The 26,252-nt window shown below is 38.4% G+C and overlaps 1 protein-coding gene across 2 annotated transcripts in view; it reads right to left on the reverse strand.

The window, feature by feature from the left end:
* The window catches only part of LOC126480758 (quinone oxidoreductase-like), a 90,789-nt gene that overhangs the window by 16,124 nt on the left and 48,413 nt on the right, over positions 1-26,252 (reverse strand). For both annotated transcript variants that reach the window (XM_050104046.1, XM_050104045.1), the window contains exons 4-5: positions 9,802-9,886; positions 4,442-4,565 (exon numbers count right to left, since the gene is read on the reverse strand). In XM_050104046.1, coding sequence (XP_049960003.1) covers positions 4,442-4,565; positions 9,802-9,886 — 209 coding nt within the window. The remainder of the gene's footprint in view (positions 1-4,441; positions 4,566-9,801; positions 9,887-26,252) is intronic.

Consider the following 26,252-nt stretch of genomic DNA (forward strand, 5'->3'; position numbering starts at 1 on the left):
TTGGCGCCAGGTCTGGGCTGTAAGGTGGATAGTTGATAACGTCCCACTTGAAGGACTCAAGAAGGGCCGTTGTTCTGCGAGCAGAGTGAGGACGGGCGTTATCGTGCAAAAAAACGATACCGGAAGTCAGCCTGCAACGGCGTTTGTTCTGTATAGCCCGTCGTAACTTTTTTATTGTTTCACAGTACACGTCTTGATTAATGGTCATACCACGTTCCATGAATTCAACCAACAACACCCCTTTGGCATCCCAAAACACCGTTGCCATCAGTTTTCTGGCAGAAAAATCTTGCGAGGCTTTTCTTGGTTTGGTAGGCGAATTTGAATGTGCCCACATCTTTGATTGTTCTTTTGTCTCATGGTTCACGTACTTAATCCAGGTTTCGTCACCGGTCACGATTCTGTTTAACAATGGTTCTCCTTTGTCCTCATAACGTGACAGAAAGTCTAATGCAGAGGCCATTCTTTGAGTTTTGTGGTGGTCGGTAAGAATTTTGGGCACCCATCGTGCACAGAACTTACGGTAACCCAATCTTGCTGTCACTATTTCGTACAAGAGAGTCTTAGAAATCTGTGGAAAACCAGTAGACAACTCCGACATTGAGAAACGTCGATTTTCACGAACTTTTGCATCAACTGTCTGAACGAGTTCGTCAGTCACCAATGATGGTCTACCACTCCTCTCTTCATCATGAACGTTTTCTCGTCCACTTTTAAATAAACGTACCCATTCACGGACAACTCCTTCACTCATAACTCTTGGTCCGTACACGGCACAAAGCTCACGATGAATAGCTGCTGCAGAATATCCTTTGGCTGTAAAAAACCTTATGACAGCACGCACTTCACATTTGGCGGGGTTTTCTATTGCAGCACACATTTCAAACTGCCACAAAAACTAAACTAGCGCAGGTACGACGTTCACTCGACCAAGGCTTGATGCCGACTGACCTGTTGAGTGCGTGAACGCACAGATGGCGTTGCTACTCCCCCCACAACCCGCACTGTGACCAATCGGAGGTTACTTTCTGAACCGCCCTCGTAGTAAAGAGTATTTAAAATTTGAGACAAACTTTAATAAAAAAAATGATGCATGATCCCTTGTATAACCTAAAACTTCAGCAAGGTGCTGCAGACTTGAAGGGAACAGGAGATTATGATGGTGCATAAATATCCCTAAGAGCCAGAGCACTCAGCAGACTTAATTGTTCTGCCAGTAAAAAAAAGTTAAGTAATTTGCTGCTTGATACGGTACATCAGCCCTCACATATAAGAAAAATTAGGGTTCATACAGAAGCACACAGACAGACTCTTTTCCTTTACTTCACTTGCAAGTGAAACAGGAAAGGGAATGAACAACAGTGGTACAAGGTACCCTCTGCTTGCAGAGTATGTATGTGGATATGGAGTCTCAGGCATTACAGAAAGACTCTGCTAATGACTTGAAGGGAAGTCTTCCCACTTTGTATTAAAAACAGGTGGCTGGGGAAGAGACACACAGGAATACTTGTCTCATGTTATTTAATACTAACAATGTAATGAAGACAAAAGTATAGTTGTTAAGCATGTGTCTTCCTTCAATACACACACTGTCATTTCTGTGCATCTGTATTGTGAATAAAAGCATCTAGATCACTTATTAAATCTTTTTATTTATTAGGCCATTGCAGTTACTGTCATCATCAGATATCTGCAATTAAGATTAAATGAACATGAAGAGTGATAGGCATTTCTTATACTATGTGGGAATGGGAATTAACCAGTGATGTGTGCTATGTTTACTCCGTGCAAGTGTAGGGAACATTAGAAAGTTTGACTCAGGTTCTATTGAGTATTCTCTTTTGAGTTGGAAAAATAAAATATCTTATGTAACTTTATATGTGGGCTTAACTTGTTTTCTACACAACTGGTGATCCTGGAAAAACAAGAACAGCTCTAGCAGCAATAATATTGTGCAGCAGATACACTAAATATGGAAGAAGCTCACAAACGTCTACAAGCCAAGAAAAAAAGGGATACAATGGCTAAACCAAGAGATTAAGGTTTTGGAACTTGCAACACTGAAGGATGATAACAGAATGGATTCCATGAATTTACAAGTTCCGGTACTAGCGGCCCTACCACAAGTGTAAACACATGCTGAAGATTTTTAGCATATGAATGTGTCATTATCAACCACGCTGCACTAAAGAGCACCTCCATTCACACCTACGCAACCAGACATACAGTTTCTGATACTAGATAATATTTTCAAGCAACAGTGCATAACTGAAGACTGTGAAAAATTCACTCTTGCAATTAGCAAGCTGGATCAAAGGGCGACAGCAATAGTCTCCGGTGCTCCAACAATTATACATCACACTTAAAACATCATTGATCGCTTACTGCAAGAAATTACCTGAGCAGTGACTTCTCCAGATGATGTACCAGGAGAAACGTGGGGACAGATGTCCATCGGAATTTTGGAGACACTTCAGTATAGTCGATGGAAGCATAATATCTACTGAATTATTACTACATGTCTGGTGACAACAGCGTCCTCATCAAGTTCAGCTGATGTTGATCATGTAGGAAGGACAGCCTCTTGACAAGCTACTGCAAATAGCTGACAGAACTTTAGCTACCCTGCAGTCAACAGTTGTAGCATCCGTAGCAACCTCATCGGTTACCTCTGCAACGGTGACTCATCAGAGAGGTTAGAAGAATCAATGTTAAGCTGTGCAGCCACAAGTTACAGGCATAAACTAGGCATTGCTGAGGGGATCAGACAGCTGCAAGCCACAAAGGAAAAGTTGGCTACAAATGGTGAATTTCCACCAGCAGCACAGTCACACACCAAACAGAACCAGACTCACACCGATGATTTTTGCTGGTACCACAGGTGGTTCTGTCCATGAGCTACAACATGCACAAAACTTTTTGGATTCCCTAATGGCAGGGGCAGCCTACTGTAGTTGCCACGGGCTGTGGCTCTCACAAGCAGCATCATAAATGAATGAAGAACTAGGCAGCAACATGCACATCCTAGGTAAGGCCCTCGGAAGCATGCTTTACACTATTCCTTTTTGCCACTCTATGACATCCTGAAAGATTAAGCTAATATTGCACTGATTACAAGTGGCTGATAGACTCTCAGACCTCAAGTTCTTGATAGACAGAAGTTCAAAAGTCAGTACCCTGCCGGTCTCAAGCTTGTTTATGAATGACTCGAGCGAGCCTCTGAAATTACAAGCAGTTAACAATTCAAGCATAAACATGTGTGGTTATAAACAGCTGTCTACCCTTTACAGGTGGAACTTGGGGAACCCCATGTGCGATTCCTTCACAGTCAAAATTATGTCCCCAAACTATATTGGTTGAATTATTAAGTACAACTTTCTGCATTCTTTTGGTTAGATATGACATTATCCATTGGTTGACTGTACTACCAGTCCCACAAAACTTCAACTTATCTAGGAGAATACTGTGATTCACACAGTCAAATGACTTAGGTAGAACACAGAAAATAGCAACCAGCACTATTTTATTATCTAATGTTTGTAAAAATCTGGCGAATGAACATGTAAATGGCATTCTCAGTAGAGCAACCCTTCTGACACCCAAATGTGAGATACTATCCTGGAATAAATCACCTTCTCGAAAATTTTGGAAAATGATGTCAGTATTTTGGCTACCAATGGTTGTGCTAAGAGTAAATCTACAATATTCTTTGTATCATTAAGGTCAAATTAGTCTATTGTTAATACAGAGTATGGATTAAGTTTCTACAATTTTCTGGTGTTTTGTCAATGTATACCCTGACTCCGTGCACATACCTGAAGGTCCTCCTTCTTGGTGGAGTCAATAGAATGTGATGGTGAATAAATGACTGAATAAATTTGCTTCTATACATTCCTGCTAAAATTTATCTAGCATTATATGAAAAGAGGTGGAAAGATTAATGTTTTAATGTCCCATTGGCAATGAAGATAGAGCACCAGCTCAGATTAGGGAAGGATGGGGAAGGAAATCGGCCATGCTCTTTCAAAGGAATCATCTCAGCATTTGCCTTAAGCAAATTAGAGAAATCACGGGAAACCTAAACAAGGAGTAATTTTGAATTTGACAAACATCCTCCCAAATGTAAGTCCAGTGTGCTAACCACTGAGCTACCTTGGTCGGTTGTATATGAAGAAGTGTATTCCACTGCAAAAGACTAAGACACCTCATTTGGTACCCGCAGCATTAGAATATTGTACTTACAAATGAGAGGGACCAATTCAGTCATCCTCATTTACATTTCCCAAGACTTCTTACAGTCAGTCCATAAAATGTGTTACAAAACACACACAAAATATTATTTAGTTTCAGTTTATAGTCTTTAAATATATATTTCATGGTGCTCAATATGTATGTCAACTGTATCAGGTAACTGTACACAGCAAATTTTATATTGCCTTACCGCTATAGATGCATTCTTGTTCATAACTGTCAGATCTGCTCCCAGATTCACATTAGAAAGATTTTCAAATATTATGTCAAACTTTCCAACAGTCTTTACCGCACCTTCCAGGTACCCATCTGTCCTGTAACAAGAAATGAAACCAGATGATCCACAATTCAAGTCTTAATTTCCTGATAAATTGATTCCATTTTCTCTTAATTTTTCACAACAGATCAACCAAGAAGGTCAAAGAGTCATTCGCAAATTCTTGCCTCTACCAAAATGAGATAAAATAACTACAAAACATAACAAAAAGAGAACCCTGCTTGTGAAACAAATAAGCTGAACACTAATTTAGAATGACATCCCAGACATGAGCATCACAATATTTTACTCAGTGACATGTAACCTTTCACTCATGCATGTTGGCTAAAGACTCATCTGAGAAATTTTCAGTGCTTCAGAGTGACGCTCTCAGCATTTCAATGAACATGAAAATATTAAGAGTGGCTCATTTCTAAAACTTTGCCCCATTTTCAAGAAAGAAATCAAATTTAAGCTGCTGTTGCTAATTTTAACATTGTGTGACTACTAGCAAAGCTGGCAGATGCACATTGCGTTCATTTACTGTACACTCTGGATTTAAAATGAAATCATTTCAAAACAATAAAGTTTTACAATTACAAACTTGTATAAATATAAAATGGTGCCTTGAGCAACTGTAATTAGCATTTGGTTATTATATCACTCTAATGCTCACAGTCTTTCATTCATTCAGTCAATTCAGATTGAAAGAAATTTGTTCATTTCATTTTGATTCAAAAGAAATTCTTTTGAATATAAATGTCAGTCAGGGTATCTGAAAAAATTATGGGCCACCTACACCTCATAATCATGATTACTTTGGAATTTGGATCTGTTGTCACTTCCAAATCAAAGCTCATAGAAATGTAGATCTTAGGCCACTCCCAGCTGAAGTGGTGCCATTTTCGCGGTGCCCTGTTATCTCACTGGGAGGATGAAGGAGAACTGTGCTGTGGACCTTAGTGCTCTCTTGGTCTTTGCAATCAGCCAGAGCCAGACACAGTTCCTCCATCCCTACCTCCACCAATTACAGGCATCTATGTTCTTTAGCTCCAATACAGGCCAAATTGCACCATGGTTTGGAGTTCACATTAAACATCAGGTCCTCTGTGAACTGCCCGAGCAAGCCAGTTCAAAGAACAGAGTAAGGCAAGGGCATACCAGCTCCAAGAGGATTGTGCCTAGTAAAGCACTGTGGTGTTCAAACCAACCTTCAGGTTGAGTACAGCTTAATAATTGAAGTTTTGAGTAACTATAGTTGTTATTAGTCAATTTGAAATTACTGTATAGTAAGAGAGATAACAACAGAAAGTTACACAACTAGCTTTACACCCCCCCCCCCCCCCCCCAATAGTTATCCACATTTTTCATTTAAAATAATTATTGGTTCAGGGTACTTCAGTATTTATTTCATTCATAAGTAAGGCAGGCTGACCTCAACATGAAAATTGGTTTTAACACTGCAGTGCAATCCTATCGGAGTGGTATACCGTAGCCCTACCCTTAAACCTGAAATGACATAACCAGCCACTTATAGGGAGTCCTACAATTTTATGCAGACAGTGAACAGTGGTGTACCGCATCAACTGTTCATTGCCTGAAGTGAAAGGCAGAATAAGTGACAGAAAAAATCCAAGGATTAACTGTGGAATGAAGCCGAGACATTTGGATTTCTAATCTGTCATTGATTCACTAAGCCAGACATAGCTGTACATGATTACAAGAGGTGTAAGAACTGACTGCGCATAGTGTTCACACAGTGTCAGGTAACGCCAATTTAAGGTCAGCCATTCTTGGCCAGTCCCCAGTACTTTGCCTATATGTTTCAACTCTATGTCTGAGTTGGTTGTTTAGTTGTGCTGCATTGCTTGATGCCATATCAATTAATAATCCCACTGTGTGAGTGGTGCATTCAAACATTTGATTTTTAAATGTAGAAAAGGTCCTTTCTGCTAAAATTTATTGACAAATTGTTTCAGTGTATGGGGAATATGTGATGAATAGTGAAAATGTGCATAAGTGGTACAGTCTGTTCGATGAAGGAAGGCAGAACGTTCATAATGAGGTTCAATCTGGACAGCCTACTGTCACCTGTAAAAAGTAATTGGAAAAGCTGGAGAGAAGATTTGTAAAAAGAGGCACTTCACTATTGGCATACTTCATCAACATTTCCCTCAAGATGAGTAATTTGTGCAATTGTTGCAGACCAACATCAATACAAAAAAATGTGTGCAATATAGGTCACAACAATGTTGATGGATGAACACCGTACAAAGTGTTTTGCACATTTATTTTCATTTTTGGATTACTATGGCATGGATGGCGATGAGTTCTTGAGTCACATTGTGACTGGTGATAAGACATGGATTGCCTACTATACTCTAGAGACTAAATGAGAATCCGAGTGGCATCATCCAATTTCTCCAATGAAACTAAGAAAATTCAAACAAGCACAACATGGAAAATCATTGATGCAGTTTTCAGGGACCGAAAACATTGTTCTTTTGATAGACTTCTTGCCAAGAACAGTGACAATAAATGCTAAGAGGTAACATGAAACTTTATTAAAGCTTATACATGACATTCAAAATCACCAGTGGGCCTGTTCTCAAAGGACATCATTCTGCTTCTTGACAATGCTCAGCCTCATGTTGCAGCAAGTACAAAGGCACAAATGGACAATTTTTGGTGGTAATTATTGGATTATCCAGCTTATAGTCCTAATCTAGGATGCCCAATCTTTCTTACAGAATTTGTTGTTGGATGATGACTGGAGAATGATGGCACTGAAGACAACTGTAACTGAATGGTTAAATGGACTGGTGGCAGAGTTCTGTGATGACATTATCCAACAGCTGGTGCCACAAATGAAAGTGTTTACACACTAAAGGTGACTATGTAGAAAAATAAATTAATGCTCATATTTTCATTTCCTATAAAATATTTATTGTGCTATAACAAAAGTTATTGCTTAAAAAATTATTCTCATATTTCCTCATATTTCTTCCTTGTTGTCACTAGCTGTCTCTTGAGCTCATACTAAAATAATGTCCTCTTTCTATGATGATTTACAGATAAAGATAAACCGCTTTCAGCACTTGCTTAAGTATTCAGTGTAATGTATTGTTAGTAATAAATACCAAAACTTCATGTTCATTTTTTACATAACATGCACAATATGTTAAAAAATACAGCTGAAAACTACAAAAGTATTTCACAGTGTCTTTTCCCTCAATATAATTAAGAAATTAATGTGGATCTTATCTCCCACATAGATCAAATTTGCCGCAAGATGGTTTCTTTTGTCTCCTTCTTCAGTATCTCCTTTCTAACACTTTTCCAATCCTACATACAGTTCTGGAGAAAACGTTTGGAACATATCACTGCATTACTAATATTTATTTTTCCACTTGTTTGCTTCAAATTACCCCCAGAATGTTTAAAAACACATTTGTTGGAAAATGTTGGTAAGGTACGTTGCAAGTTTTACAGCCAATGTTGTTGCAATGGAACATTTTTATGCCTGCTCTTACTTTCCTACAGATGAGTCAGCAGTGGAAGAGTGAAACATTTATTCAGTATTTCCTAGGGAAGTAAGAAGGGCAACACAAGCCACAGAACAACCCACACACAAAACCAACATTACTTTGAGATAGTTAAGTTAGTACCTCACCAGTGACATGAAAGTCAGTGGCCTCAGCTGGGCAAATTTTGCATAAGAAATCAGAACAATCCCTCTGTTCCCCTGCTTCCTCATATTTCTTGTACCCTCTGAATGTTTCTTCAACCATGTTTTACTATCCCTGACCATCTGCAAATTTGCAGTATCATTTTACTATTCCATATTTTTGGTCCGGTGAAGAAATTTTATAAATTTCTGAAGGACAGAAATTGTTTATGTTACAATCTTCCATCAAAAATATTCTTTGTTTTTACATCTGATTTTCTTTTATACAGAGTCCAGTATTGTGCACATTTAGGCACAAAACTATGCTCAACACCACCAAAAATTTTGTGCAAAATTAAGTAACAATAATAATAACCTACAATTAATTATCCAACACAGGTTATGTATAATTCATATATGAGTGTATATCTAAAAACAAAGATGATGTGACTTACCAAATGAAAGTGCTGGCAGGTCGACAGACACACAAACAAACACAAACATACACACAAAATTCAAGCTTTCGCAACAAACTGTTGCCTCATCAGGAAAGAGGGAAGGAGAGGGAAAGACGAAAGGATGTGGGTTTTAAGGGAGAGGGTAAGGAGTCATTCCAATCCCGGGAGCGGAAAGACTTACCTTAGGGGGAAAAAAGGACGGGTATACACTCGCACACACACACATATCCATCCACACATATACAGACACAAGCCAGTCTGTATATGTGTGGATGGATATGTGTGTGTGTGCGAGTGTATACCCGTCCTTCTTTCCCCCTAAGGTAAGTCTTTCCGCTCCCGGGATTGGAATGACTCCTTACCCTCTCCCTTAAAACCCACATCCTTTCGTCTTTCCCTCTCCTTCCCTCTTTCCTGATGAGGCAACAGTTTGTTGCGAAAGCTTGAATTTTGTGTGTATGTTTGTGTTTGTTTGTGTGTCTGTCGACCTGCCAGCACTTTCATTTGGTAAGTCACATCATCTTTGTTTTTAGATATATATTTCCTACGTGGAATGTTTCCCTCTATTATAATCATATATGAGTGTGTTTAACATGATATCTGCAATAGTATCATTGTATTGTATTGAACTAGGGACAAAGAAATGACAGAGAGGCTTCGTCCCCACTGTAGCCCTCAGTGGTTCACAACCCTACAAGAGGCTACAGCAGTCCACTCACCCCACACTGAACCCAGTGTTATTGTGCAGTTCGGTCCCCAGTGGACCCCCTCTCCCTGGAAACGTCTCACACCAGATGAGTGTAACCCCAAATGTTTGTGTGGTAGAGTAATGGTGTTGTGCTTGTATGTGGAGACAGTGTTTGTGCAGCAATTGCCAACATAGTGTAACTGAGGCGGAATAAGGGGAACCAGCCCGCATTCGCCAAGGCAGATGGAAAAACGCCTTAAAAACCATCCACAGACTGGCCAGCACACCAGACCTCAACACTAATCCACTGGGTGGATTCATGCCGGGGACCGGCATGCCTTCCCACCCAGAAAGCAGTGCGTTAGACCACACGGCTAACCGGGCGGGCGATAGTATCATACTTGACAACTGTTTTCTAAAATACAGCAGTAAGCACAACATGCCAAATAAAACCTAGTTTTTCTTGCACATAAATATTTACCTGTGATTGAACACATGATCAGCTCCCACTTTTTTCACCAGTTCAAGTCCTTCAGATGATCCTGCAGTTCCAACAACAGTGAGACCTAAAACACCAGGAAAACCACACTGAGCTCCAGTCACAGCAAACATGATACACCTAAACCTACACCTACTCCTACACTTACATCTCTACTCTGCAAACCACTGTGGAGTGCATGGTAAGGGGTATGCCCCATTGTACCAGTAACTAGGGTTTCTTCCCTTTCCATTCAATTACGGAGTGTGGGAAGAATGATTGTTTGAATGCCTGTGTGCTTGCTGCAATTATTCTAATCTTATCCCCATGATCCCTATGTGAGCAATGTGTAGGGTTTTGTAGTATATTCCTGGAATCATCATTTAGAACAGGTTCTTGAAACTTTGTTAGTAGACTTTCTTAGGATAGTTCACATCTATCTTCAAGAGTCTGCCAGTTCAGTTTCTTCAGCATCACTGTAAATCTCCTACAGGTCAAACCAACCTGTGACTATTTGTGCTGCCCTTCTCTGTACATATTCCATATCCTCTATTAGTCCTATTTGGTACAGGTCCATGCGCTTGAGCAATATTCTAGAACAGGTCACAAAAGTGATCTGTAAACAATCTCCATTGTAGATTGATTGCATTTCCCCAGTATTCTACCAGTAAACCAAAGTTTACCACTTGCTTTACCTACAACTGAGCCTATGTGATCATTTCATTTTATTTCCCTACAAAGTGCCATACCCAGGTATTTGTGTGAGTTGGTTGATTCCAGCTGAGGCTCATTGATATTATAGTCAAAGGATACTAAGTTATTTTCATTTTGTGAAGTGCACAGTTTTAGATTTATGAACATTTGCAGCAAGTTGCCAATCTTTACACCACTTCGAAATCTTATCAAGATCTGACTAAATGTTTTGCAGTTTCTTTCAAACATTACTTCATTATAGATAACTGCACCATCCACAAAAAGTCTGAGGTTACTATTACTACTGTCAACAAGGCCATTAATATACAACATGAACAGCAAGGGTCCCAACACACATGCCGAATGCGCACCTGAAGTTACTTCTATATCTGACGGTGACTCTCCATCCAAGATAATATGCTGTGTCCTCCCTAGCAAAAAGTCCTCAATTCAGTCACAAATTTCACTTAATACCCCATATGGTCAATCTTTTGATAATAAACATAGGTATGGAAATGTGTCAAATGCTTTTAGGAAATCAAGAACCAAAAGTTTGTTGTACATAGACTGAATACCATGACTTTCAAACCTACCAAAAATAAACACAAAATACGTATGTTTAAGAAAGCAGATAAAAATTTGCTTTGACATCTTCCTAAGAAACAGTCTCCACTCCTTCCAATCTTACTATGTAAGCACAAGCCAGATGTGGTTTAAATTAAAAGAAATAGTATTGATGGTAACCAAGAGACATATACCTAATAAATTAATAAGAGATGGTGCTGATCCCCCACGGCACACTAAACAGGTCAGAACACTGTTGCAGAAGCAATAAAAAAAGCCAAATTTAAAACAACGCATAATCCCAAAGATTGGCGACATTTTACAAAAGCTCAAACCTTAGTGTGAACTTCAATGTGAGATGCTTTTAACAGTTTCCACAATGGAATTCTGTCTCTAAATCTGGCAGAAAACCCAAAGAGATTCTGGTCATATGTAAAGTACACCTGCAGGAAAATGCAATCAATACCTTCACTGCTTGATAACACACAGTGCTACTAAAGCAGAGTTGCTACAAAAGGTTTTCCAAAATTCCTTCACAAAAGGAGATGAAGTAAATATTCCAGAATTCGAATCAACTACTGATGATCCAAATTTAAACTAAAGGTAAGTGATGCTATAAATATAACTCCCAATTATCAAATTGTTAATACGCCTGATCTAAAAATTTGTCACCATAATGTGCAATCCCTGCGTAATAAGATCGATGAAATTAATGTACTGTTAACAGGTGAACTTAAAGATATCTCAGTGTTATGCATCTCTGAGAACTGGCTTAACCCAGAATTAATCCATAATATGAAAATAAATTCATTTTGGCTTCTTACTACTGCAGGAAAAACAGTAAGCACAGTGGGGTGGCAGTTTACACCAAGGAAAATGTAGATTTAATTACCCTACCTGACTTATCTAGAACACATGTCAAAAAGGATTATGAAATTGCAGCTATAAAAATTATTCAGTTCAGTGTGATTATCGCTACAGTTTACCCATCACCATCTGGAAATTTTGAACTTTCCTTAAACAAAATGGAGTCATTGCTAAATCAAGTAAATAAAATGGATTGTGAGTTGATGATCTGTGGTTACTTCAATATTGATTTCCTCACAAATAGTGGAAATGGAGAGACCCTTTTGAAGCTTGTAACATCCTATACTTTAAAGGCAGAAGTAAATTCTGCTACATGAGTAACAGAAACTTGCCAAACAGCTCTAGATAAATTTCTAGTCAAGAAGAGTTTACATAACACTTCACTAAAAATTTTCAGTGCAGATTTTAGTGACTATCTTGTTCAAATATTAAGCATAAAAGGAAAAGGCAGTATTATTAACAAGTCTTTAAGAACCTCATGTAGAAGTTATAATCAGGATAATGTAAACTACTTCCACAGCTTACTACAGAAAGAAAAATGACCAGAAGAGTACAAAATGAATGATATAAATGAAAACTTCAACACCTTCATTGATACATTGACCCATTTCTTTCAAATTGCATTCCCACTGAAAACTGTAACCATAAAGGGGAACTTTCGAACAAACAGACGGAGCACAAAGAGAATAAGAGTTTCAGGACAGAAGAAAAGACTACTTCATGAAATATGTAACTCAAAAAATTCTTCACCTGAATTATGCACTACTATAAAAAATACTACAAAATATTAAGAAAAGTAATAAAAGCAGTAAAAATAATGCATGATCATGAATACGTTTATAATTCAGCTAATAAATCAAAGCCTATAATCTGGAGAACACAGACAACCTTGCAAAAATATAATATTACCACAAAAAATTAAAAAGTAACAAACCCATTAGAAGTAGGCAACAAATTTAACACTTTTTTCACAGGTGTTGGTGATAATATTGTCACAGAAGAAGCTGAGTAGCTCCGTGGTGTAGTGGTTATGATACTAAACTGTTTCATGGAGGATCATGAGTTCAAAACTCATCTGGACTGTACAATTTTAATTTCTATATTCGGTTCAAGTACATTCTAGAAGATCCACAAATGTCAAGAATCATCATACTGGAATGTTCTGTAGCTGTGTATATACTGTATGTGTTCTGGTCGGAGGCAGTTCACTCCGTGCTCTTGTATGTGCAAGTGCTGAATAAACCTTCGTTAAGTGAAGTTAGCGTTCATCATTCATCTAATTACACCTTCTTCTACATGACGTTATTCTGGTGGAGACGCTGGGTATTGGAACTTGTGATAGCACATATTATCGACGACACGGTAGCTCCCATCAGGCCACGACAGAGCCTCCATTTACGAGGCGAGAAACCCGAGTTTGAGCCATATTCAACAGATCACAATCCATCAGAGACAGAAGAAGAAGAGGACGTTACAATGACAGCAACTGAGTGCCACCACATGAGACATACTTCCGGGTTCTCTGATGACGAAGGCCAAGATTCAAACAAGTAGCTAAAGGTATATGAGCATATAGCCAAAATTAACAAATGGGATGACACTGTGTGTTTGGCTAATGTATTTTTCTACGTGGAGGGCACTGCCAAGCAATGGTATGAGAACAACGAAGAGAAGTTCACAAGCTGGCAAGCATTCCAGGCAGAACTGCACAAGTATTTCGGTGACTCAGTGACAGAAGTGCAAGGCTGAAGATAAATTAAAGTGCAGGCCACAGCATCCAGGAGAAACTACAGCATCCTACATTCAAGACGTCTTGGAGCTGTGTAAAATAGTGGATCCTAGAAAGAAGGAGGAAGATAAGGTCGCACATCTCATGAAGGGTGTTGTTGAGGACATATATCAAGCCCTACTCCTGAAGGAGGTTTTGACAGCAGACGACTTCATAAAATGGTGCCAGTGTATCGAGACAATGCATCGAAAAAGAATTACACGCAAGAAGTTTGAATGGCTTCCAAACATCGCATCGATGTCTGTGATGGAAGAAGCAACTGATTGCACAAGTGTTCTTCATCAGATAGTGAAAGATGTAGTTCAGAAGGCACTTGGATTGCACGGCGAGCAAAAAACCAAGATGCTTCAAGAGGTCATAAGGGAGGAAGTAGAACAGACATTGAACCCAATCTCTCGTCCTTCATTTCCCTTTAAAACGGTGAAAAAGTCAAGTCCCAGGCAGAGTTACGTTCCTACAATGACGCCCGAACCTGATTGGGCACCAAGGAAGACAAATGGCTGGAGGGCCCAGGATAACCAACCAGTATGTTCCCACTGTGGACGACCAGGACATGTGGTGTGCTATTGTCAACAAAGGCAGCAGATATTTGATGACGCCCGTGGCAGAAGACAGCAGACTGATGTTAGCCGGCGCCAACTCTGGGACGATGAAGATGAACGAGAAGATTTGAGTGCAGGACGACTTAGGTCATCATCACCACACGCTAGCCGCTGGAGAGGACGCTCCCAAACACACCAATCAAGGCCTCCATCGCTGTTTAGAAGCTCCAGCTGATCACCTAGCCGCCGCAACCTGGAAAACTAAAGGGTGCGATCTTCCTTGGAGGTGAGGCCGCCGAAGAGAAAAATCCTCTGCCGTTGATCATTACAAAAATGATAGGAAACTACGTTGATATCCTCATGGATGGCCAACCAGCACAAGCTCTTGTGGACTCTGGAGCATCATATTCAGTCATTTCAGAGCAGTACTGTCACCAGTTGCAGAAAACCATATTCGTCAACAACAAAACATCTCTGCTGAAGGTGGCTAATGGGAAATATGTAAAACCTACAGGAAGATGTAACATTCGTGTGGGTATATACAACGCCCTTAGAATTCATCGTCTTACAAGAGTGTAGTTGTGATGTCATTCTCGGATGGAACTTTTTGAAAGCTTCTCAGGCAATTATAGATTGTGGTTGCTCGAAGATTATGCTAGACAAGATGAGATACTGTGGACAGGTAGGTGCACATCTCAGTGTGTGGAGACTGTGTGTGCTGGATGAAGTGACCATTCCTGCAGTCACCACTAGAAAGGTAACTGTCACATGTCATGCCATGCATCAACCCATGGATATTGTAGTGGAATGGAAGAGAAGCATACCACAGAAGAATAACTTGGTCATCCCACCCCTCTGTCGTTTTGTTTAAAAACGGATTCAGTGAATTGTGGATATCAACTGTCGCCGAGAACGACAGATCTCCTCCAAGACACATGTGCATAGCAAATGCTGAGCCGTTAATTAAAGAACAGCTGAGCGTCATAGAAACCTCCCATGACGAATCTGTGGGCGAATTTAGTGCTACCACTACAAGACAAGATCTTCTAGCTCGACTATCACCAGATCTCACTAAGGAACAACAGAAGAAGCTACTTGCCGTTCTACAAGAGTTCTCTGTATGCTTCAATCCACAGGTGAATAGCAAATTAGAGAAATTGAAGGTGAAGCACTGGATTAGCACTGGAGACCATCAACCAATAAGCCAGAGAGCATACCATCTATCAGCAACAGAACGTTGAATAATTTGCAATGGGGTAGAGAAAATGATGAAGAATGACATCATTCAGCGTTCACAGAGCCCATGGTTATCACCAGTGGTCCTCGTCGAGAAGAAGGATGGCAGTTGGCGCTTTTGTGTTGATTACAGGAAGATTAATAAGATAACTTAAAAAGACGTTACTCTCTTCCACGAACTGACGATACACTAGATTTTCTGAAGGGAGCTAAGTTTTTCTCAACCATGGACATGTGCTCAGGATACTGGAAAATCGAAGTAGACGAGGCTGATCGTGAAAAAACTGCATTCATCACCTCTGAGGACCTGAATATGTTTAAGGTAATGACGTTTGGTTTGTGTAATGCACCAGAAACGTTTGAACAAATGATGGATAATCTTCTAAGGCAACTGAAATGGACGATGTGTCTTTATTATTTAGATGAGTTTTTGTGTTCTCAGAGACATTTGATGAACACATAAAAAGACTGAGGGCTGTTCTCAAGTGTCTCCAACAAGGCGGACTGAAACTTGATCCAAGAAAGTGTCTCTTTGGAGCAAAAGAAATCAAAATAACTGGATACCTTGTGTCAAATGAAGGTGTGCAGCTAGACCCAGAAAAGGTGAGATCTATAACAGAATTTCCTATTCCTAAAAGTATTAGAGATGTGAGAAGATTCCTCAGATTACGTTTTTATTACTGTTGTTTTATCAAAGACTTTTGTATCAAAGCCAGGCCACTCCAAAAGTTGTTATCTGGGGTGGTGCTCAACAAGATTCTTTCGATGTGCTGCAAAAAGCTCTGATGACTGACCCTGTACTTGATCTGTATGATGAGAGAACACCGACAGAACTACACACAGATGTCAGCAGGTATGAGACTGGTGCTGTTCTGGTGCAACTTTTGGATGGAAAAGAGAAGATTATAGCTTATGCTTCTAGGACACTTACAAAAGCTGAGAGAAACTACTCAACTATAGAAAGAGAATGTCTTGCTGTGGTCTGGGCCATGTGCAAATTTTGACAGTATCTCTATGGGAGGCCATTAATAGTTATTACAGACCATCATTCACTTTGTTGGTTGACAGGTCTCAAGGATCCAACAGGATGACTCACCAGGTGGACATTACGTCTTCAAGAGTATGACATTACCATAGTGTACAAAAGTGGAAGAAACCACCAAGATACCTCAAATTATGCTTGCCTTAAATCAATCAGAGGAAAGTACAATGTAAGGTAGTTAATGGATTACTTTGCAAGAAAAACTTTGCACTGATAAAGCTGTGAAAACAGCCGAATCATCCAAGGTAGCCAAATTCATCATGGAAGACATTGTATTAAAACATGGTGCCCCAAGGTCGTTAATTATGGATCGAGGGAAAGTTTTTAAATCAAATCTTGTGACAGAGATAAACTTTCAGTGCAACATTACTCATCACATGATGACTGCCTACCATCCACAAACTAACGGGCTTACTGAATGCCTTAATAAGACCTTGGCCATGCTATCAATTTTTGTCAATGTTGAGCAGAGCAACTGGGATGAGGTACTACCTTTCATGAAGTTTGCCTACAACCCACCATACAAGACACCACAGGATTCACGCCATTTTTCCTGGTGCATGGGTGTGAGGTGACTAAGATGATGGACACTGTGTTTCCATTACATCCTGATGACATGGACAATGATTACATCAGCCAGGTGTTAACAAGAGCCAAGGAAGCTTCACCATTAGCTCGACTCCACACACTGCAGGCTCAAGAAAACGATCAACGGAGGTATGATGCGAGCCACCACCCTGTTGTCTACCAGCCTGGTGACCTTGTCTAGATCTTCACTCCTGTTTGGAAGATTGGTCTCTCTGAGAAGCTCCTCAGGCGCTACTTTGGACCTTATAAGATTGTAAGACAGTTGTCTGATGTTACTTATGAAACTGAAGATTTCGACCCCAACACAAGATGATGAAAGATCAGAAATATGGTCAACATCCTTTGAATGAAGCCCTATAATGATCCTGCAACCCAGGGTAAATTCGAAGCTCCAGCAACAGGCAACAAGCGGAAAGGTGACAAAGAGCATACGGGCAAAAGAAGTTCTAAGAAGATCACCGCCATGGCGAGAGTCAGTCGTCAGGAGTCGGGGTATGCAGGAACGATGACTCATTCCTGAACTAGGAGGATGTAACATTGAGACGCTGTTCTCTTAAGGAGGGAGCAATGTGACAGAAGAAGCTGAGTAGCTCCGTGGTGTAGTGGTTATGATACTAAACTGTTGCATGGAGGGTCGTGAGTTCAAAACTCACCTGTGTACAATTTTAGTTTCTATATTCGGTTTGAGTACGTTCTAGAATCATTGTCCTGGAATGTTCTGTAGCTGTATGTGTTCTGGCCAGAGGCAGTTCGCTCCACACTCTTGTGCTGAATAAACCTTCATTAAGTGAAGTTAGTGTTCATCATTCATCTAATTACACCTTCTTCTATGTGACAATATGTTACAATCAAACTTTCATAAGAGCACACAGGCAAATGAATATAAAATAAGTGCATGTAGAGGATCAATGTACATCAGTTCTGTTTCACAAGATGAAGTAGTTAAGACAATGAAAGGACTAAAATATTCCAACTCTGCAGGCATTCATGGTGTACCTGCAACAATATTGAAGAAGAGTGCATCAATCCCAATTGAAATACTTACACACTTGTGTGACAGCTCACATCAGGCAGGCACTTGCCCTGATGTATTGAAAACATCAAAAGTTATCCCAGCATATAACAAAGGTGAGAAAGATAATGTAAATAACTATAGACACATCACAATTTCTTCCTGCATCTCGAAAGTATAAAAAAAAAGTTATGACAAACTTACAAAATTTATAAATAAAAACGACGTCCTATATGATAAACAACATTGATTCAGAAATTAGATGTCAACGACAACTGCTATTTATGAGTGCATCAATACCATCCTAAACCTGAAGGACAAAAAACAGGAATCAATAGGAGTATTTACTGACTTGCAAAAGCTTTTGACATGGTGAATCATATAATTCTGCTATCAAAGCTTGAAAGATATGGTAGTCGAGGTCTGTCCAACAACTGGATCGGTTCCTTCCTGACTCATCATAAGCAGACAGTGTGCATCAAGCACACAAATATCGAACTAAAACTGTATCCGAAAACTTATCTGGCTATAAACAAATTAAATGTGATGTACCCCAAGGATCAGTAATGGGACTCCTTCTGTCCCTTCTGTACATAAATGATCTAAGCTTAAATGTTGTTGCACATAAAACCATCATATTTGCAGATGACACCACAATTCTACTAAAAGGAGACAGCAGTGAACAATTACAACAGACAGTAAACACAGTCACCAAACAACTTAACAGCTGGGCACAGAGTAATCAGCTTATAATAAACAGTAAAAAAACCATTGCACTAAAATTCCCCAATGCTCTTGAGAAGTACATGCTTATGCCATCCGTCCTATCAATGACGACCTAGTTGGTAACAGTACTGAAACCAAATTCTTAGGACTTTGGCTGCAGAGCAATGTAAAATAGAATAAGCATTTTGAATATCTCAATGCAGAACTGAGCAAAACATGTTACTTTCTTTGTTCACTAAAATCATGCTGTAGTGAGGAAACAGTAATGAATGCATATCATCCCTACTTTCATTCTCATCTTAGATATGTGGTCACTCTCTGGGGAAACTCTAAAACAGCTAATAGCACTTTTAAACTAAAAAAAGGGCCATTAGAATCTTGTTTGGGTGCAAGTCTAGAGGCTCTTGTAAACCCCTGTTTAAGAAATCTGGTATTTCTCCATTATCATGAGCATACATTATGAAAACCCGTTTATTCTGTAAAATAACTGTGGTAGGTAGATTGCAGACTGCAAAAAAACTGTTATATAAATGATCATTTTACCAGACAAAACAGAAACTTACATATAGCCCAAATCAGCACAACTCTGCCAAAAAGGTACTTTTCACATGGGAGTTAAGCTTTATAACAAACTTCCTGAAAACATAAAGGCTATTACGAAGGTCAATACCTTTGGAAAATCTCTAAAGTCATATTTACTGCAGCTGGCTGCAGTGGCTGAGGGGTTCTAGGTGCTTCAGTCCGGAACCGCGCTGCTGCTACGGCCGCAGGTTTGAATCCTGCCTCGGGCATGGATGTGTGTGATGTCCTTAGGTTGGTTAGGTTTAAGCAATTCTAAGTCTAGTGGACTGATGACCTCAGATTTTAAGTCCCATAGTGCTTGGAGCCATTTGAATTTGAATATTTACTGCATCACTGCTTTTACTCCACTGAAGAATATTTACATTTAGGAAGGGTTATAAAAATACTTACCTATAAAGTGTATTATTGTAACCTTAAATAAGTATGCCTAGAAATCACTTTCAGCTGTATACTTATAACTTCACTTGTCCAATGTTTTATGCTTAAGCTGCTTTCTAGGCAATAGGGCAATAAATGCAATACAATACAAATAACAACAATCACCAAAATGAGTAATTTAGAAGTTGATATCCTCAGTGTAGCAAAACAGCTGAAAACACTGAGGAAAGACTAGGCCTCTGGTCCAGACAATATACCAGTGAGGCTCCTTTCAGAGCATGCTGATACAATAGTTCCATACTTAGCAATCATATGCAACCGCTCATTCATAGAGAGATCTTTACCCAAAGACTGGAAAGTAGCAAAAAGAAATGAATAGGAGTAATCCACTGAATTACAGACCCATATCATTAGCGTCGATTTGTTGTGGGCTTTTGGAACATATAGTGTGCTCAAACATTATGCAGTGGTCTTTTGGAACATATACTGTGCTCAAACATTATGAATCACACCAAGGAAAATGATTTATTGACAAACAGCCAACATGCATCCAGAAAATCTCATTCATGTGAAACACAATTAGCTCTTTATTCTCAAGAAGTAAGGAATGCTATTGCCATGGACATCAAACTGATTCTATATTTTTAGATTTTCAAAAGGTTTTTGACACTGTTCCTCACAATCGACTTCTAATTAAACTGCATGCCCATTGGAGAATCGGCTCAGTTGTGTGACTGGATCTGTGATTTCCTACCAGAAAGGTCCCTGTTTTTAAAAACTGACAGAAAGTCATCGAGTAAAACAGAAGTAATATCTGGCATTTCCCATAGAAGTGCTATAGGCCCTCTATTGTTCCTGATCTACATAAATGATTTAGGACCCAATCTGAGCAGCCCTCTTAGATTGTTTGCAGATGATGCTGTCATTCAAAATCTTGTAAAGTCATCAGATTATCAAAACCACTTGCAAAATGATTTAGACAAGGTATCTCTATGGTGCAAAAAGTGGCAATTGGCTCTAAATAATGAAAAGTGTGAAGTCATCCACATGAGTACTAAAAGGTATCTGCTGAATTTCAGTTGTATGATAAATCATACAAACATAAAGGCTGTAAACTCGTCTAAGTACTTAGGGATTGCAGTTACAAATAACTTAAGTTGGAATGATCACATAGATAATGTAGTGAGGAAAGCAAACCAAAGACTGTAATTTACTGACAGAATACTCAGAAAATGTTACAGGTCTATTACAGAGACTGTTTACACTATGCCTGTCCAGTCTCTTCTGGAGTATTGCTGTGTGTTGTGAGATCCACATCAGATAGGATTGACGAAAGGCATCAAAACAGTTCAAAGAAGGGAAGCTTGTTTTGTGACATCACAAAATAAGGGAGGGAGTCCCATGGATGTGATACATGAATTGGGGTGGCAGATATTAAAACAAAGGTGTTTTTGCTGCACTAGTACATTCTCATGAAATTTCAATCACCAACTTTCTCCTCACAGTGTGAAAATATATTATTGGTTCCCACCTACATAGGGAGAAATGATCATCATAATACAGTAAGAGAAATCATTTTGATGAACCATATCCCAGGTGCTTAATTGTGAATTGCAGAGTAATCACGTAAATGTACATGTAGATTCAAAGTTTTCAGTACGACATGTGAGAAAAGTGCAAGTTGGGTTTCACATGATTGATGTTTTCAGAATCCATGGTGGTTGACATGAAGGATGAGTAGTCAGGGATCAGTAGTAATTCTTTAGTAATAAGAAGCAGTTTTCATTTTTTCACAGTATGTATAAAAATACCATCAGCTAGTGTAATACTGAAACACTTTCCTATCTTTTCTATTATATTAAGCTTTGATTTGGTGGCAGTTTAGATAAACTGAAATAATTTTTTTTTACATCTCTACTAATATGTGTTCAAAACAATGTAGTGTTCTCATATTTTAGAAACTGTTTACTCTACAATGTTTTTTTCAGTAATTTGGGCAAATCTGACCCTTACTTGGAGTGACTTTGTCTTAAATTTTCAAATTCGTTAACAGAGAATGGGGAAGTCCAGGTCAGAATATCAACAATTAGAGAAAGGATAGATTGCTACTCACTGTAAAGATGACACATTGAATTGCAGACAGGCACAATGAAAAAAGACTCTTACCCAGTGAGCTTTTAGCCAAAGCATTCATCATAAAAGAGGAACACACATGCATTCACACAAGCAAGCACACTTCACACACACATGAGCATTACTATCTCTGGCTGCTCAAGTGGAACTTTTTTATTTATTTTTTTAACGCGCTGTATTGACTTCTTGTATTTATTGATGATATAGTTGGGCTGTGACAGTAGTAATTATGATAATGCAATACATTAACGAAGCTCTGTCTTGACAGAAACAACATATACACATAATGAATTAGTAGCATATGGTAACCAATATATGTCCTGTAGCACCGTATTATCCAAATGTTAGCTCTAAGATGCTTACTATACCAAAATCAGATTTTATCTAAAATGGCAATTAATGAAATTGATTGCAATTTTGGATTGGTATGTATGATAATAAAACTGAGAATATTTTTGCAAAGAGCATGAAATTTTATAGGAAACTGATACGTTTCATGTTTATCTGTATAATTATACTGTTATTATTGTAATATTTAAAACTTAACTATCAGTGGTCAGGAGAGGAGAGACAACTAGGGTCAGTGTAGGGTCAGTGTTGCCTCACGTGTTCGAATATCTCTACGGAATCCAAGCTTATCTCCCCCGAGGTCGGCTTCTACCAGTTTTTCCATTCATCTGTAAAGAATTCACGTTAGTATTTTGCAGCAGTGACTTATTAAACTGATAGTTCGGTAATTTTCACATCTGTCAACACCTGCTTTCTTTGGGATTGGAATGATTATATTCTTCTTGAAGTCTGAGGGTATTTCGCCTGTCTCATAAATCTCGTTCACCAGATGGTAGAGTTTTGTCAGGACTGGCTCTCCCAAGGCTGTCAGTAGTTCTAATGGAATATTGTCTACTCCGGGGGCCTTGTTTCGACTCAGGTCCTTCAGTGCCCTGTCAAACTCTTCACGCAGACTACAAAGACTCACATTATGACAGAAAAAAAGGAATCTGGTGAAGGAGAAGACTGTTAGAACCAGAGAAGGGCAGGACCAGAAAGCTTCAAGAGTGAATGATTCATCAATAACAGATGTGAATATGTGACAAGTGTGATCCCATACAAATAAGCTCAGTAAAGAATGTGACACTCAGTTTGCCAGAAAAAGAAAAATAACTTCAGTAGTCCGTAACTATTTAACTAATCAATTATGTATACTCACACTGAATAGCTTTTGCAATAGTGGAAACCTCCAAAAATCCAAAGTGTGAGTTTGATAATACATTTCTGGTAGTCAGGTGGCTAAGTATGCAGTTATACATAACATGTTCTTAATTTTTAGAGAATGCTGGCCAAAGTTTTTGGATGGAAGTTTGATAGCACTTTTTTATCCTCTTTCTTGTAGATACACTTAACATGTGAACCAGTTGGGAAGCATACCAGAAATAAATGACTGGTTATGCCATTATTTTAAAATACTACTAAATTAACATAATATTCTTTAATAACCCCTAGCATTTTTTTTTTTTTTCTACATTTTAATTTAGAAGATTTAATGGTTATTTTTCTTTTTCTGGGAAACTGAGTGTCACATTCTCTACTGAGCTTATTTGTATGGGATCATGCTTGTCACATATTCACATCTGTTATTGATGTATCATTCATTCTTGAAGCTTTCTGGTCCTCCCCTTCTCTGGTTCTAACAGTCTTCTCCTTCACTAGATTCCTTTTTTCTGTCACAATGTGAGTCTTTGTAGTCCTGATGGTGTGTTGTTAGATACCAGCTTACTTTCTTCAGTATTCTGCAGTATTCCTTGTAATTAACTATACCATAGCAACAGACCTGTTTCTAAATGACAGTTTTTGATCATGCTCATCGGTTAGTGGTGGTTGCTATTACAGATGAGTGAAACCATTCTTGTCACTAATCAAATCAGAACTACACTTTGGTCAAAGTGCAAAACTTAAAATATCTACCAAGTTACAAGGAAAAGTGCTCAGCTACAGAAGGTTTTTTTTTCTAAATCAAAAAGGTGTAATTTGCAACACAGATGACTGGCCAGACATGGTCAGAAGTATATTCAGGAACACATGTAAATGAAAAATTCAACAAATTCATGAATATATTCAAGTTAAAATTTGAGGAAACATTTCCTAAGTAGTACATTATGTTGGGGGATCTAGTAGGAAGACTTGGGTAACAAAAGGTATCAGAAAATCCTCTGAAACACTCAAATATCTGAGATCTATCAAAAATGATAAGAGTGACCCAGCCTTCTTACAGTTTTTTCTCAGGCACAAGAGGATGCATAAAACTCTTGTAGGAAGCAAAGAGAATCCAAAATGAAAAGACCATACAGAACTCAAACAATAAAAGCAGAGCAATTTGGAATATAGTAAAACAAGAAACTGGTAACTCAAAATCAAAGCAGATGAACATAAAGATTATAAATAAAGGTAGTTTAATAGATAATCCTAAGGACCCAGCAAACTTTATAAACAACTACTTTAGTAACATAGGGACAAAACTGCAAGAAAAGCTTCCTAAAACACAACACACAATGGCAAAGAGCAGTGTATCTCACACAATGCTACTGCTACCCACCAATGGAGAGGAAATCAGTAGCATTGTACATAAATTCAAGAGTAAATCATCCACAGGTTTAGATGAAGTTCCAATATGTATACTAAAAGACTGCATTAGCAGCATAAAGGAACCCTTAGCAGACATTTTAAAAGAGTCATTCTCATCAGGTTGCTTCCCTAATTATCTAAAGCACGCAAAAATTCTTCCCATACACAAAAAAGGTGATACAGAAAATATAGAGAATTACAGACCAGTTTCAGTGCTGTCTTCTTTTTCAAAAATAATGGAAACTATTATGAAAAATAGACTTATGGACTACTTAAATATATACCAACTCCTATGCAAAGAACAGTTTGGTTTCAGAACTGGAAAGGGAACAGAAGCAGCTATAGAAAAATTTACAAGAGTAGTTCTAGAAGCCCTAGATAAAGGAGAACAAGTAACAGGCATTTTCCTAGATCTCAGTAAAGCACTTGATACAGTTGACCATGAAATACTACTAGGTAAACTTGAAGCACTAGGAATCAGGGGGGTTGTAAATAAATGGTTTAGATCTTACCTTGCGGACAGAGTGCAGAGGGTGGAGATATCTCAAATTTCAAGTAGCTCAAATTATTTAGTGAAACATCTTTCAGATGAAGAATATTTGAACATTGGAGTACCTCAAGGGAGTGGGTTAGGCCCAGAACTATTTCTTATTTATATTAATGACTTCCCACAGTGGGTAATGCACGGTGAAACAGTGTTATTTGCTGATGACAGCAATATAATAATTACAAACAGGACACCAGAAAGGTTAAATGTAAAAGCTAAAAAGGCACTTATGGCAGTTCACAACTGGTCAAATAACAACAAAGTAACCCTTAATATGAAAAAGACTAATAACATAAACTTCTATATAAAGAAAAAACCGAATACGGCAAAACTTAAAGTTCAAAATGAAGCCATAAGGTGTGTAGCCAGCACAAAATTTTTAGGTATGTATGTTGATCAACAATTAAAGTGGGATGAACATATTAGGATGCTTGGGGAAAAAATTAGCACAGCATGCTATGCCTTACGAACATTAGTCACTGTGTGCAACAGTTCATGCCAGAGAATGACATACTTTGCACACATACATTCTATAATAAGTTACGCCATAACATTCTGGGGTGCAAATGCCCAAAATGTGAAATATGTGTTCAGACTGCAAAAACAAGCTACCAGAATAATGAGCAAGAGTCACAAAAGAGCACACTGCACTGAGGTATTTAAAAAATGGGGTATTCTGACAATCCCAAGTGAATATATCTTGCAAACTACAGTTTTTATTCACAAAAATATTGAGCAATATTTAGCAAACAGCTGCATACATGATCACCAAACCAGAAACAGTAATTGCTTGTATCTGGACAGAATGAATAAAACTAAAACCCAAACCATTATTTTTTACCAAGGTGTCAAGATATACAATAAATTGCCAAAAGAAATCAAAAACATAAAGGAACTCTGTAAATTTAAAGCATTCCTTAAGAATATTTATTAAAAATAGTTTTCACTCAATTAGAGAATTCATGTAACATAAAATTGGCATAAATAAATAATGGTTAATCAATTATAAAGTGGACATTCAAGATTGTAATTTACCCATACAAGTGTTAGAGGAGTCTTGTGATCTATTTCTTTTGATTGAAGCAGGTTTTTCTGCATTATGTCATTCAATGATAAATTGTGTGTGTAAGATACAT

The sequence above is a fragment of the Schistocerca serialis genome, chromosome 5 (assembly GCF_023864345.2).
Source record: "Schistocerca serialis cubense isolate TAMUIC-IGC-003099 chromosome 5, iqSchSeri2.2, whole genome shotgun sequence".
Taxonomy (NCBI): domain Eukaryota; kingdom Metazoa; phylum Arthropoda; class Insecta; order Orthoptera; family Acrididae; genus Schistocerca; species Schistocerca serialis.